Source organism: Drosophila obscura, unplaced genomic scaffold, assembly GCF_018151105.1.
Source record: "Drosophila obscura isolate BZ-5 IFL unplaced genomic scaffold, ASM1815110v1 contig_185, whole genome shotgun sequence".
Taxonomy (NCBI): Eukaryota; Metazoa; Arthropoda; class Insecta; order Diptera; family Drosophilidae; genus Drosophila; species Drosophila obscura.
Genome location: NW_024542773.1, coordinates 1,127,494 through 1,140,898, shown reverse-complemented (window position 1 = coordinate 1,140,898; position 13,405 = coordinate 1,127,494). Strand labels below are relative to the sequence as shown.

Genomic DNA, 13,405 nt, shown 5'->3' with positions numbered 1-13,405 from the left:
TCGGTGGTCACAATCACAATTGGGACTCTTCAACATGGCCATACAAAATCAGTTGGAATATAGATGCTCAGAGCCCAATATATATATATATATATATATATAATATTTATATATTTTAAATTCATTCTCCTTTACATTGCATGGCAATAATCGATCACAAGTGTATAAATGTAAGTGTAAATTTTAAATTCGATGTTTGTTCGTTCCAAGAACTATCCAGCCATTTGCATGTGTTTTGGTGTTTACAGATCATTGAAGTTCAGTTCTTTGTTTGCTGTGGGAAACTTGTCCCATCGCGAAACTCAATATCGAGTCGCTCATTTGTGTGTGTGTTTGTGTCTCTGATAGCTTTGATGTTTGTTTGTTTGTTTGTTTGTTTTAAGTGTTTTCTTCTCAGTGGGAAACTCAATATCGAGACGTCCATTTATATGTGTGTGTTGTGTTATTGATAGCTTAAATGATTGTTTGCTTTAGATATTTTTTGTCAGTGGGAAGCTCAATATCGAGTTGTTCAAAGGCGATGCGAGACTTCTTCTGGTCACCAGAAGAATTCGAATTCGAATTCGAATACGAATTCTCGACATCAGCATGTTCATCAGTTTGACTGCCCTGCGACTCCTGTCCAATGGGCGTATTTACGATCAGCTCGTTCAAATCCAATGGAACTTTCTCGTTCACCAGCAAGACGGCTTCCTCGGTGGGGTCGAGCACGTGCAGCGTGGAATTCCCGATGTCCATTTGCACCCTGTCCTTGTGATTGTAGTGCACTTGGCCTTCCTCGTCCCCGACTAAAAGTATCAGGGGGCCATCCGTGACGCTGACCTCGCGCGCAACCAACGGCACATGCCCGTCGCGTAAGGGGTCGTAGATAGTCGATGTCTTGAAAGTTCCATCGGGCAAGATATCGAACTTCCATGCCGGCGAGTAGCCAATAATATCGTTGCCGTCGAAATCCATGGGACACTCGACGAAGTTAGAGTCATTGCTGAGCGGAGAAGCAGCCATAGATTAAATGACATTTGATGGGGAACGAAAATGCTTATGCCACTTACTTTGAAACGTTGGATGGTCCCGGTCCCGATGCGGTTGTTACCATTGCTGCCTCATTGGAGACGCACTCGGTCATTGGCTTAGCGAATATATTTTCTGGCATCGTCTGGACACACATATCCTTGACCATATTCTTGGGATGGTCAATTCTTAACGGGGAAGCAGATATAAATTAAACTGAATGCTTTAGGGAACGAAAAATTTTGCTATACTTTGGAATTTTGAATGGACTGGGCTCTTCTGGTTCCATTCGAGGCTTCTTCGAGACACTTCCGGCATCATGATCGGCCCAGAGATTCATGAACATCTCCTGGGTACAGTCAAACAGTGTATACTCCCTCTTAGATGCAATGCTGATCGAGGAAGCAGTTAAAAATTAAATTGAATCTTTTTGGGTACTCAAACTAATGCCTACTTACCGTGGAGGGTTGAAAGGAACGTCTTTAAATGGCAAATACGGTACATATTCAATGTTAGCAGTATTTTGCTTCATCTGGATGTTTCCTTCATTTTTTTGCTTGTAGCCGTCATCTTGAAATATAATATTGACCTTTGCGGGCATGCACACCAAATTTTTTTGCTGTGGCACTTCATTTTTTTTTCAGATTTAGTTCTTTTTGCTTTTTGCATTCATTCATTATTTCCTGGTACATTCGCTCTTTTTCTTTGCGAAATTTACGAACTTCTGCTTTGTAAGCGGGATCTTTGAATAGTTTTTCCTGCTCGGATTCAAATTTGTATGTTTCCATTTTTGGTTTCTCTTTCTTTTCCATTTTGCAGTTTTTTCCGCTAGAGAAAATAAAACTCCACACACACACAAATACTTTGCCAGACTGAATGACAGCTTCAGTTTAGCTTTGACATCTATTCGATTTAAGTATTGGAAAGGTGTGGTTTACCCTTACCCGATTGCTCAGTTCTATTCGATAGGCAACCCTGCTCAAATTAATGTAATGTCATTAAAAGTGATTAAAAATGCATAGGCATAGGTATGGATATGTGCTGAAAAGATGGGAAATATGTTTGTAAAAATGTTTCATCGAATGCTGTTTGATTTCTTCAATTACTTACGAGCTTCTACCCAAAACATGAAGGTAAATAAAACTGAAAGATTGCATTTTGATTATACGCTAAAGAAATCAACTACACCTTCAGGGGCAACCCTCCGGATTGAGAAAATCATAGTACTAGTTCTTTATATAAATAAAATAAATATATTTCTTGTGACGAAAAGATCGTAAAAGTATGCTAAAAGTATTTCGAAAATTCGGTAAATTCGTACGTTAGATTCCTACAACATTAAATGCGTTCTACTTGTGTGTTTTCGATGTAATCCTTACAAAACTGGGAATTCATGTAAAGCGCTATTCATAGATACTTAAGGCTACATTTTTGGTGGACATATCAAGGATGCATCGAAAGTTCATTAATAAATTAAGGTAAATGCTAGGCAAAACGCCAATTGAGGTGTGCACCTCATGCGATACACCCGGTGGCGGGGTGGGGGGATGATGGGGTTCAGTGAACTGAGAGAGCTGGATATAGCTGCTGCTCCCTCTAGTGGGCTCTCCCTCTGATCTGTGCTTAAGGTTTTCGCGTGGCGTGGCGTGGCGTGGCGTGGCGCCTAGGCAAATATAGTCTTGCAGTGGGTGATCAGCGAGGAGAGCATGAATATCTCCTCGGTCAGGTTCGTCATGTGCTGGGGCGTTGCTATCAACGTGGGCGCGAACACAGTGGCCAGGTTGTGCTCGTTCATCTTATTGACGGCATAGTGGGAGGCCACACTGCATGGGATAAGGACGAGGGGATTTTGAGGGTTTCAATTGGAATGTCAGGAACATTGAGTGGCATTCACACTACTCACCGCTTAAGGTGCTCCAGCATGTACTGCAGGCAGCTGTAGTGGGCCGGCGGCAGACGACGCACTGCCTCTGACATCAGCTGCAGTTGCTCCGCCTGTTTGGTGTTCCCTAAAACGAGTTTACAGTTAAAATGGGCTCTTTTTTCGCATCACGGATCACAGCACAGCACAACACTTACGGCCGGCAGTCATGAAGCTGGGGTACGCCTGGAACGTGATGAGAGGCACGGGCAGCAGCCGCAGATAGAGCTTTAGGGTGCCGGCAATGACATTGACATTGCCGTAGGCCACCTCCGACATGTCCGTTTTCTCGCCCTCCCGGTCGAGGGCCAGCTTGAGGGCCTCGATTTCGTCCGCAAATCCCGAGACGCGGTAGATGCCCTCCTGGAGCATGCCCCGGGCCTCGACCTCCTCCACGCAGCGACGCACAACGAAGGGGATCTGGTGGCGGGGATCCAGCTGAACCATGGTAGCCAGATCGGTGCCAAAGACGCCCCGAATCCGCTTCAGGTCGGGCACACACTTTGGCGGCACCAGCTCCGAGCATTTGGTGTGGGCCACGAAGCCGCAGGCCTCGCACTTGACGCCCTGAGCGGTGAAGCCCCACAGGAAGTTGGCGCAGAACTCGCACCAGTTGAGGCCCTTGAAGGTGTGCACCTTGAAGTGGTGCAGCTTCTCGTAGATCAGCGGCATGGGATCCACTGCAACAGCGGGCAGCTGACTGGCCAAGGGCTGCGCCGGCATCGCTGGCACATCCACATCCTTTGGAGACGCCTCATCCTTTGCTGCCGCGGCGGCGGCGGCGGCGGCTGCATTAGTCTTGCCCAGCTCATTGGAAAGAGCCCGCAGCTTGCGACCGTTGAGGGTCATGTAGGGACTTTGCTGGTAGCAGTTTTTGGTTTGCTGATTAATCTGCTGTATGATGGGGCTGGCGTGGAGCTGCATGTGGAAGTTGATAAGGCCGTCGGCCACCATGTCGTAGACCGAGTCGAAGCGCTTGTCCTGCTCGCGCAGGTAGTGGCCCACGCCGGACTTGTGGAACAGTTTGTAGTGCTTGGTGCGCTTGTTGAAGCGCAGGCTCAGCGTGTAGAAGCCGTCGGACATGGGGCTGCGACGCACCAGATAGCTGCCTTCTCCTCCAGTCAGACCGAGCAGATGCTCCGCCTCCAGGTGGCCCATCAGGCCATGGTACTCGGAGCCATACAGCCGCGCGGCCTGGTTGTCCTGCTCCACTTCCTCGGCGGTGCTCTTTTGCGGCGGCAGAGGCAGGGTGCGCTGGCACCGCATCGGACACGGGGCCGGTGCCTCCAGCTGAATCTTGTACACTAGTCAAGATAATCAGAGAGAGAGAGAGAGAGAGAGAGTGGTCACCCACTGGTTGGTACTCCTGATGGCTGAATCACTTACGCTCGGGCTTCCACACCTTTTGCACTGGAGAGCTGGGCTCGCCGCCGCCTCCGCCAGGCAGAGTGGCGACAACGCCCGCGGCAGCGTTTCGGGCCATGGTCTGCGCGGACTGGACTGCAGCGAAGCGAACGTAATGATCAGTTAAATCACTACCAAGACGGAAACTAAAGGAATGCAGCGGTTGCACTTGCAAAAATGTTTAAAACATTTTCGCTTTTGTTTTGGAACGCGCAGAGCGTAGGGTTGTCAGGCCATCGCACGATAAATGCACATAGTGCGCGGAAACGCATTAATCATCGTATTCGTGCAAACACAACGATAAATGTGCATTAGTATTGGTGGTGCAAACAGCCGCATATGTATATTGCGCCCGCTCACACTGCATTGTAGTGCTGTGGAATGCGACCATTCGGCTGCCCTGGCAACACTGCTGGGCGCCAATTTCAAAATGCTATTCAAAATGCCGTGTTCTCAGGGGCAAAACTGGCAGTTTAATAAATAAAACAGCATGTACACTTTCAATTGGTTTTATTTATTTTTAAGTACTTTTTTTTCTCTTGTAAAAAGAACCTACGCTCACTTGCTCTTTTTTTTGTTTTTCTTGTTTATTAAATACAAATATTAAATTATTAAAAAAAAAAACATGTAAAAATTTGAAATGCGCATCTAAATTCAAACAAAACATCATACGCGAACCTTCCGATTTTAGTTTAGTTTATAAATACTTTTCATCATACTCTTGCTGCGGTGTGGAAATTGAGATCCCCTTGCGGGATCCCAGTCCTACATATATGTATGTATGTATGTAATGTGTGTATATTGTATAACATGTTTCATTTTTGTTTTGTTTTTTTTTTTTAAGATTAGAGTATGCGGTACGTACAAAAGAAACGCCGGAATATCGGGTTTAATTACTGTTCAAATATCTCTTATTACTTTAGAATAATACGCACAAGTTATTCACGCGGCCACGATGATGTGTACTGGATTAATTCGTTATTCAAGAGTGTACTGTACTGTGTCGATGGTTAGTTATTTTTGGGGCTAGTGCGGGGCGGGGCGGGGCGGCAGAGCTGCCCTGGTCTCCTGCCTGTTGCTCCAACTCCAACTCTCGCTGTCGCTCTCTCTCTGTCTGTCTACTTCCATCGTTCCATGGTCGTTGTGTTCTGTTGTCTTGTTGTCTTTCGTTGGAATATTAATTAATTATTATCGTCCCTTGATGGACAATGGACATGGGGCATAGGAATATGATAATTGGAATCTCGGAGTTGGAAATTCTGGCGGAATGAACTACATTTGGATCGGCCATCGGCTTTGATAACTGATAGATTGGCAGGTGTTTAGTGTTGTTGTTGTTGCTACTTTTGTTTGTTTTGTGTGGATTTTGTTGCTGCTACTCGTCATCGGTCTCGTCGTGCTTTTTGGGGGGTGCTGGATGCTTGTCCTAGCCGCTCATGACCATGCGGACAAACTCCTCGTAGTTGATGTTGCCCTGCTGGTCCTCCATATTGGCCAGCAGCTGCTCCACCTCCTCGTCGGTGAGCTTCTCGCCCAGCGTGGTCAGGAGATGGCGCAGCTCGGCAGACGATATGTAGCCACTGGCGTCCTTGTCAAAGTGACGCAGTCCCTCGATGAAGTCATCGGCCGTGTCCCCGGAGCGGGCCTTCGATATGGCCTGATAGATGGGCAGAAACACCTCGAACGAGATACGCTCGTCCGGCTTCAGCTGGTGCGTGCACTTCTTCACGTCCGACTCGGTGGGATTCTGGCCGAGGGCACGCAGGCATTCGCCCACTTGGGCCAGCTGAATTTTGCCATCGCCGCGATTGTCAAACAGATTGAAGGCCTCCTGGAACTCTGCAATAGACGCAAAACACACAAAGATTGTTAGAATGTGGAGATCCAATCAGAATAAAAGAATCTCTCCCTGCATTAACCTTCCACCGTGGTGAACGTCGGCTTCACATGTGCTGTGTAGTAATACATGATGAACCGCTTCGATGACCGCCTCGCCTGCTACTGACACTCCAGCTTCGGCTTACAGATTTGGCCTGCCTCGCAGCCTGCCCCACAAGCAGCAGCAAAAGCAGCTGCAGCTGCAGTAGCAGGCAGCACCAGCAGCAGCAAGAGAACGGATCATATTGAGCCTGCGTTCAGAGATATACCCTCCACAAGGGGGGTTGCCACTTGCCACATGGATTCCCACATTACACCTAGCAATTCCTGGCCAAAGGATAATACCTCGAGGTTTAATTGTGCATTTTACAAAGTGGAACTGTCGATCCTGACCATGATTTGAATCTACTCCGTGAATATCAGATATTTGGCTGCAATCTCCATTCCTTTCGATGAGTAAAGGGTATCTTATGCTTCTATAGCCCAGGCACGAGCGGAATATGTTGCTGTTTTGGCCACAGCATGCGCATATGGCAGCCAAAAATGGCCATAAAAGCAAACGATTTCAGCGCATTTTTGCCCATTTTTGGCAATAAATGGCGGAGCGGAGCCACAGGCAAGCGACTGCAGTACGCGGATTCGCGGTCGAATGCGGTCAGGGGCTGACGTCAGAGACTTATCGGGCGGACGGTCGCTCGGTCGGGCGGGTGGAGCGCACTGGAGTGGCTAATCGAGCAGCAATCGATGCTGATTAAGTTATCAGCAGAGCATGGATGGAGCAAGAGGGGGGTGGCTGAGTAGAGGTTCGATCGTTGCGTAAAGATCCGCCATAATGGCCGGCTGGCCGGGGCCTGGTCGTGGCATCGAGATGCATTTGACCCAGAAGGTGATGGTGGCCCGGTCTGGTCCGCCTTAAATGGCGGCAGCCGGCCGAGCGACCGCTTTGGACATGGCCGAGATGCGAGAGATGTGGCGATCATATCGGATCGCAACTGCAGTCGCCGCCGGGCAGTGGACGCGAGCTAATCCCTGCAGTTCCTTTCCTTCGTATCGAATCTTCTCCTCCTGTAGCTGCTGCTGTTCGCCGGGTGAGTCATTCCAACGCGATCGTATGGCTGCCTTCCAGTGCTTTCCCCTCCTAACACCACCCACCCGGCCAAGAGTATTTGTTTTATCAATGATTCATACACCGCATATGAATATGTGTAGCACTCGCACACATACACAACATTTCTGTGTCATCGCCTTCACACGAACACACATTCCAATGCAGAGTGAGAGAGAAAGAGTTGAAATGTGCCAGCGCATGCAAATAACTGTTTTTATGTTGTCTTTTTGTTTTTGCAGTCGTCGAGGCTGCCGAGGGGGAGGGGAGGCTTTGAGCTGGCACTTTGAACTTCCACACACACGCACACACGCCTACTCAGAGTGAGGAAGAGATAGATAGAGAGAGAGACACTTACCAGCCAACTGATCCTCGGTGTAAGCTGCCTGGAAAAACCAAACAAAAGAACACATTAATTTCCAGCAAAAGTCAATGGAAAAACTACGTGTAGCTATATGGCTATATATTGGCCACGATATCAATTACTTGTCGGCCTACTTACCATATCGATTTGTTGGTAGGCTGGCTGGGGAAAAACAACACAAAACACGGGATAAATTGAGTGCGAAGTAGGCGAAATTTTGATGCGACAAGTGTGACCGCAGACTTACCGATAAAATATACCGCCTGACCCTCGAAAATGTATCGAAATACACCCTGTCATTATCAAAATATACCATAAATATACTGACGGACATGACAAGATGCGTTGATATTCCTCAATTTTGATATTCGGTTCAATATTACTAGCTAATTAGCCCTCTCAGTACTAAACAAATAATTTAATCCGATAAAAACATTAATTTTCTACAAGATTGGTTAGCTTTCAGAAGTTCTTTTTATTGGATTGCTTACATAAAAAGGTTCAAACAAAAACGGTCAAAGCATAAAACGTAAATGTTGACTAAATGTGACGTCATAGTTGCTGGGCAACCAAGTTTCTTCTATGCGTATGTACTTTTTTATACCATATTTCCTTTAATTGATGTTAAATTTGTTGTTTCAAGCTCCATTGAAACATTAATATTGATTTGATCCTAGGTTGACATGCTTTTTTACATATTAATGCACATGTTTGTGTTTTATAAATACATTTATCCCGGTTCTGATACCCATTATTGGTAGTCGTGAGCTGCAAAACTTTGTTAAAATCTTTAGAACAGAGACTGAGTAGTTTTTGCATTAATTGGAGCCTGAAAATTCAAACAATATCTCAAGCCCATAATATCCATTTTCCCAAGGTATGCAGATTGTTGCTCATTCCGTGCCAAAGTTGCACAGCAATGCTGCTACTTCATTTCCCCATGTTGCTGAAATTTTTCCCATACAAATCAAAAGTATCATACGGGAACGCGTAGGAACGTCGCAACGGTGAATCTACATTCCATACGGTTCCCGTTAGGAACATGTGGCTCACAACACGAAAAGGAGGATAAAGTCACCACGAAAACGCTCTCTTCACCTCGAAAAAGGGAGCAAATTTTTAAAAACCACCACGATTTGAGAGCGAAAAATGTCAGTATTTTTGGTGCGCTAAATTGAGTTTGGCGGTAATTTTGAAAAGTATATAATATACCGTAAATATACCGATGAGAATCATCGATGGCTGTGCAGCCCTAGTGTGACCATATTGCCACGTGCCGCGGATTCAGTTTGTTTTGATTTTTAAAATTCGCTTAAGATTTAGTGGCCCCGTCATGAGCGCACAGAAACTGGAATACGATGCCCGCATGGGCGGGCGGATCACATTGCCCACGCACGTGTCCACCTACCGCTACGCGGCGGGGGCGCTGAACGAGATCAAGGGCCTCATCGCAGAGGCCCTGAATCCCGTCAGCAGCAAACTGATCTTCCAAACGCTGCCCAAGCACATGCGGCGCCGCGCCATGTCCCACCACCCCAAGCGGTTGCCGCGCAAGTACCGCCACGCCCACAAGAACCAGATGTGCAAAGGCGGCAATGACCCGGTCATCCGAAAGCGTCCCTCGCGCAAATACCGCCGCCGGCCCGGGAACCTGCTTAAGGAGTATGTGCGCCGCCAGCAGCGGCACCACTGGCTGGAGACGCACATCTGGCACGCCAAACGCTTCCACATGGTGGACCGCTGGGGCTACCGCCTGGCCAACGCCAGCTGTGACAAGACCTACCGCGCCTGCTACCGGGCCAGCGTGCAGCACTGCCTGCTCCAGGACATCTCCTACTACACCTGCGTCGAGCTGCAGGGAAAGCTGGAGTCGCTGCGGCAGGGATTCGCCCGCCTGACTAGCCCCCAGTGCGGTTTGAGCGTGACGGCCAGAACCTTCCTCACGGGCCGTCGCGAGGGCACCGTGGAGCTCTTTGCCGATGGCCATTATCCCCGCAGGGCTCTTCAGCGTGCCAGCTTCATGTGGCGGCCTCTGGAGGAAGGAGCGTCAGCCGCCGAGGCCGTTCGCACCCTCTGGCTTTGGCTGCATCCCAGTGCCGCCCAGGCGACCGTCGAGCAGCTGCTGCGTGTGTTCTCGCTGCAGTCCAGGCGGCAACAGACGCTGCCCCTACAGGAAGAGCCAGGGGAGGAGCAGAAAGAGAAGCCGCTGCGTTTCTGGACACATACGAAGGCTTTCGAGCGTCACGAACACTACTCGCATGGCAGCCTCCAGCTGCTGGTGCTGCGGCAGAAGTTCAACCGCTTTCGCCTGACGGGAGTCCAGGCCCAGCGGGTGCTGGCCTCCAGCCTGCGGGCGCATCGGAAGGATCAGCTTGAGGTGCATTCGGCCCAGGCCGATTACTGCGAGGCCGCCTTCCAGCTGCATTCCCCTAGCGAGCTGCTCTCGAACCTCATCATGGGTCTCCACATCGTGGATCCCCGCCTGCAGCGTCCCAGCAAGCGCACCAAGGCGGAATCTCGTGCTGGAGCGGCGCCAGCTGGTAGTCTCCTGCTCAGTCAGCCCGAGTGCCTGCCCCAGAGTCCGCTCTGGCAACGGGAGGAGAGGGAGCGCCTGGCCAGGGACATAATGTCCACCCATGCCTATCAGGAGCTGCGCCAGCAGCACGCTGTGGTTCCCGGAGTGCCCTGCGCCTTCGAGGAGAAAATGCAGCCGGTTCCACTGCTGCTGATCCAGCGTCCCGGCTCCCAGGATCCCGAGTACAAGCGCCTGGGCTACGGCTGCGGCTGGGACGTGATCGCGCCGGCCAAGTACGGCATGGCCCTCTGGCTAACACTCACCATGTGGGGCGCCAGGCCAGGTGGCCTGCGTGAGCTCGATTCGGTGGCCAGGGAGTCTGGCGGCGAGCAGCATCTGCCCGACACATTGGCGGGTAAGTGGGCAAGCGCACTGAGAGAAGGCACACCATATTCCTAATTTGGGTATTCATTTCCAGGATTGAAGCTGGCGTCTGTTGCTGCCGAGGAGCGGCGCGCCCGCTACTTCCGCCTGCCGCCCAACAAACGCACCAACTATAGAAAGCTGGCGGTGGCCAGTCCCTTCAGTGCGCCCTGGAAGCATCTGGTGCGGGACTGGCGGACCACTGCTGCTGCTGCCACCATCCGAGACGTTGGATCTTACCACGTGCTGCGACACCGAGAGCTGCTGGAGTCGATCGGCGATTGTCTGCGGCAGCGCCAGCCGCTGCCCGATCAGGTGCCCGACGACTGCCTCATCCAGATCCAGCTACGTCTGAAGTCGCGTGGACATGTGAAGGACAATGCGCTGATATGTCTGCCCACGGCTGTCGATTACAAGCGACGCTGGCGTCAGATCAGTCGGAACGAGCAGGCACCCGTCCACATGGAGCCTCCGCAGCCCGATCTCAACGAGCGGACGCGCAAGGAGCTTCGCAGTGACCACAAAATCAAGCTAAAGCGCCTGCGGGCTCGCCGGGTGCGCGAGAAGCGGCGCCTCCAGGAGACAGCCACTAGGCGCGTCCACATCCGTCCAGCCAACACGGCGGCTCTGGTCCGGGCCCACCTACTGGAAATGTGCCGCCTCTGGCTGCCCACAGACCCCGCCGAGACGCGCGATAGCGTGCGCCGTCAGTGCAGTCGCGAGGTCTTCGGCTACGTGACCACAGCCGGCTTTAGCTTCACGGAGGCGACCGTCTGTGCCGTCGGCTATGTGACTCCCGGCGGCCTGCAGCAGTTGCTGAGCAGCCTGAAGGACTCGAAGGGACGCCAAATGCAGCCGATGTGCCTGGTGCGCAACCCCGACAGCCGCGACTATCGCTGGGCCGCCCTCCAAGTGAATCTGAATGTATCCGTCCAGACCTTTTGAATCCGAGAATCAGCTCACAGCCAATGTAAATATTTATAGTTCCTAGCATACGTATATGTATATCCGAGAAATACCAAATAGATGATGAGTCTAGCAGATGATTGACCCGATTCCTGGCTGCCTTATTAGACACGATGTGAAAGACTCTGTTAAAATTGAATCGATGGTACAATTGTTAAGAATTCGGTGAAAATCCGTGCTTAAAACCTTCAGAAAAATCTATTGCATGGATACGATACGGTTTAATAAGAATATTTAGGTTTATTTGAGGCATACAAAAATTATTTATGCCGAAGCTTTTCACCCCAATCGATACATCAACGTCTTTTAATAGTTGAATGCATGCTACGATGATGGAATCAGATTGCAGTTCTTCAACGTCTTAAAGAGTTTCGTCATAGGATCCGGCGTAAATGGTTATTTGTTTCGTTTGAAATAATTAGTGTAGCATCCACAATTATATTTTCGTTTCAATAATTTAATAACTAATGTAATCCCCACATTTAAGTAAATGATTGCAGTTAAGAAGGTAGTTATGGTTCGACATAGTAATTAAGAAATTACACAGAATTATATAACGAATGAGAGTGAGCAAGCAATTAATACCAGGAGGATCAGAAGAAGAGCCATGCTCTTGTCTTGCGACAAAGGGCTAAAATCTATCCCATTTCCAGTGATTAAGGGGAGTACGAATTATGATGACCAAAGGGGCTTGTGACCCTCTCATGCCGTGTTCCATTGAGCCAAGTAACGGAGTTCGGAGTAACGGACAGGGAGTGTGCCCTCTAATGCCTCACCTTTAATTATTATATATGTACGTACTCAAACTGTGTGCTCGTATTGGAATTGCCCATTCCCATTGATTGTGAAATCCTCAGAACTTTTTAATGGGATCTTAATCGTAATTTGTATCTGTAACTTTCCTTTCAAAGGATCAATCGAATCGGGGTTGCTCTACAGAATCAGAAATCGGTGAAAATAAAACGCAATTTGGAAATTTGTTGTACATATTTAATACTAATTTTTATTCAATTTAAAATTACTTGTATGTCATTCTTGCTTCGTTTACCATCATCCACCACATCCACATCCAACTTGTTTTTTAATTCAATTTGTTTGTATTCGTTATGCAATGTATTCAATCGAGTGAGTGACTGTCTATGACTGAATGTTTCTGTGTTTTGTGTGGGGTGTGTGTGTAGGTGTGAGTGTTGTGAATATGCGTTGGATTTGGTGTGTGTGTGTGTGTGTTGTGTGTGGGCTTGGAATAAATTAAAATTTATTCGCGCTTGGAAATGGTTTAATTTATTTGTTTTTATTTTGTTCGTTATCGATTTTATGTTCATCTTCATTTTCCTTTCTAAAATGCGACAATGATTAAAAAATTGCTTACAATTCTTTTTGGGAGAGGGGACGTGGCTGTATCATATATTATACGAGTGTGTGTATTCATCGTTTGATTCACTTTTAATTGTTGAATTATTCGAATTCGATTTCGGTTTCGATTTTGTTTGGTTTTGGTTATGGGAAAATGTATTTGAATTTTCCCTTAATTTTGGGCTTTCTCTTTATATATAAGTGTATATATATATATATATTGTATATTTATCAGTTATTGAAATTGTCTATATACTGCTTATGTATACACATGTACTCTATATATACTTATATGCTTGTTTATGGTGTTTTTTTTTTTGTGTTTCGTTACTCTGGGAAGTTTTATAGCTGTTTTGCTGTTGGTGTTTTCTCTTCTTGTTGGTTGTTGTTTGTTGTGCGTTAAGTTGCGTTTTCTTTTCGAATTTGTGTGTTAATTTCTGCCCCATCGATTACAATCGATCT

The 13,405-nt window shown here is 48.2% G+C and overlaps 4 protein-coding genes across 4 annotated transcripts; 1 reads left to right on the top strand and 3 right to left on the bottom strand.

Moving 5' to 3' along the window:
* Nucleotides 1–101: 101 nt before the first annotated feature.
* Nucleotides 102–1,206, bottom strand: LOC111072773. Its single transcript, XM_041592705.1, has 2 exons — nucleotides 1,053–1,206; nucleotides 102–985 (listed from the first exon to the last, which is right to left on the bottom strand). The coding sequence occupies exons 1-2, from the start codon at nucleotides 1,178–1,180 to the stop codon at nucleotides 454–456; spliced, it is 660 nt and encodes a 219-aa protein (XP_041448639.1). The 5' UTR covers nucleotides 1,181–1,206; the 3' UTR covers nucleotides 102–453.
* Nucleotides 1,207–2,248: 1,042 nt separating this feature from the next.
* Nucleotides 2,249–4,583, bottom strand: LOC111072772 (N-chimaerin). Its single transcript, XM_022364827.2, has 4 exons — nucleotides 4,319–4,583; nucleotides 3,091–4,236; nucleotides 2,915–3,020; nucleotides 2,249–2,834 (listed from the first exon to the last, which is right to left on the bottom strand). The coding sequence occupies exons 1-4, from the start codon at nucleotides 4,413–4,415 to the stop codon at nucleotides 2,675–2,677; spliced, it is 1,509 nt and encodes a 502-aa protein (XP_022220519.2). The 5' UTR covers nucleotides 4,416–4,583; the 3' UTR covers nucleotides 2,249–2,674.
* A 246-nt stretch (nucleotides 4,584–4,829) lies between these two features.
* LOC111072766 (myosin-2 essential light chain) lies at nucleotides 4,830–7,928 on the bottom strand. Its single transcript, XM_022364823.2, has 3 exons — nucleotides 7,822–7,928; nucleotides 7,678–7,705; nucleotides 4,830–6,175 (listed from the first exon to the last, which is right to left on the bottom strand). Exons 1-3 carry the CDS (start codon nucleotides 7,822–7,824, stop codon nucleotides 5,763–5,765), a joined length of 444 nt encoding a protein of 147 aa, XP_022220515.1. The 5' UTR covers nucleotides 7,825–7,928; the 3' UTR covers nucleotides 4,830–5,762.
* A 1,071-nt stretch (nucleotides 7,929–8,999) lies between these two features.
* On the top strand, nucleotides 9,000–11,753 carry LOC111072771 (ribonucleases P/MRP protein subunit POP1). Its single transcript, XM_022364825.2, has 2 exons — nucleotides 9,000–10,613; nucleotides 10,677–11,753. Exons 1-2 carry the CDS (start codon nucleotides 9,017–9,019, stop codon nucleotides 11,564–11,566), a joined length of 2,487 nt encoding a protein of 828 aa, XP_022220517.2. The 5' UTR covers nucleotides 9,000–9,016; the 3' UTR covers nucleotides 11,567–11,753.
* Nucleotides 11,754–13,405: the final 1,652 nt, after the last annotated feature.

Excerpts from the sequence above, each read along its gene's own strand:
- LOC111072773 (XM_041592705.1), bottom strand. The coding sequence starts at position 1,180 with ATGGTCAAGGATATGTGTGTCCAGACGATGCCAGAAAATATATTCGCT. Across the intron at positions 986-1,052 it reads GGACCATCCAACGTTTCAAA|CAATGACTCTAACTTCGTCG; the intron begins GTAAGTGGCATA and ends TTCTCCGCTCAG.
- LOC111072771 (XM_022364825.2), top strand. The coding sequence starts at position 9,017 with ATGAGCGCACAGAAACTGGAATACGATGCCCGCATGGGCGGGCGGATC. Across the intron at positions 10,614-10,676 it reads TCTGCCCGACACATTGGCGG|GATTGAAGCTGGCGTCTGTT; the intron begins GTAAGTGGGCAA and ends ATTCATTTCCAG.
- LOC111072772 (XM_022364827.2), bottom strand. The coding sequence starts at position 4,415 with ATGGCCCGAAACGCTGCCGCGGGCGTTGTCGCCACTCTGCCTGGCGGA. Across the intron at positions 4,237-4,318 it reads AAAGGTGTGGAAGCCCGAGC|TGTACAAGATTCAGCTGGAG; the intron begins GTAAGTGATTCA and ends TATCTTGACTAG. Across the intron at positions 2,835-2,914 it reads ATGCTGGAGCACCTTAAGCG|TGTGGCCTCCCACTATGCCG; the intron begins GTGAGTAGTGTG and ends TATCCCATGCAG.
- LOC111072766 (XM_022364823.2), bottom strand. Across the intron at positions 6,176-7,677 it reads CACCGAGGATCAGTTGGCTG|AGTTCCAGGAGGCCTTCAAT; the intron begins GTAAGTGTCTCT and ends CGTCTATTGCAG.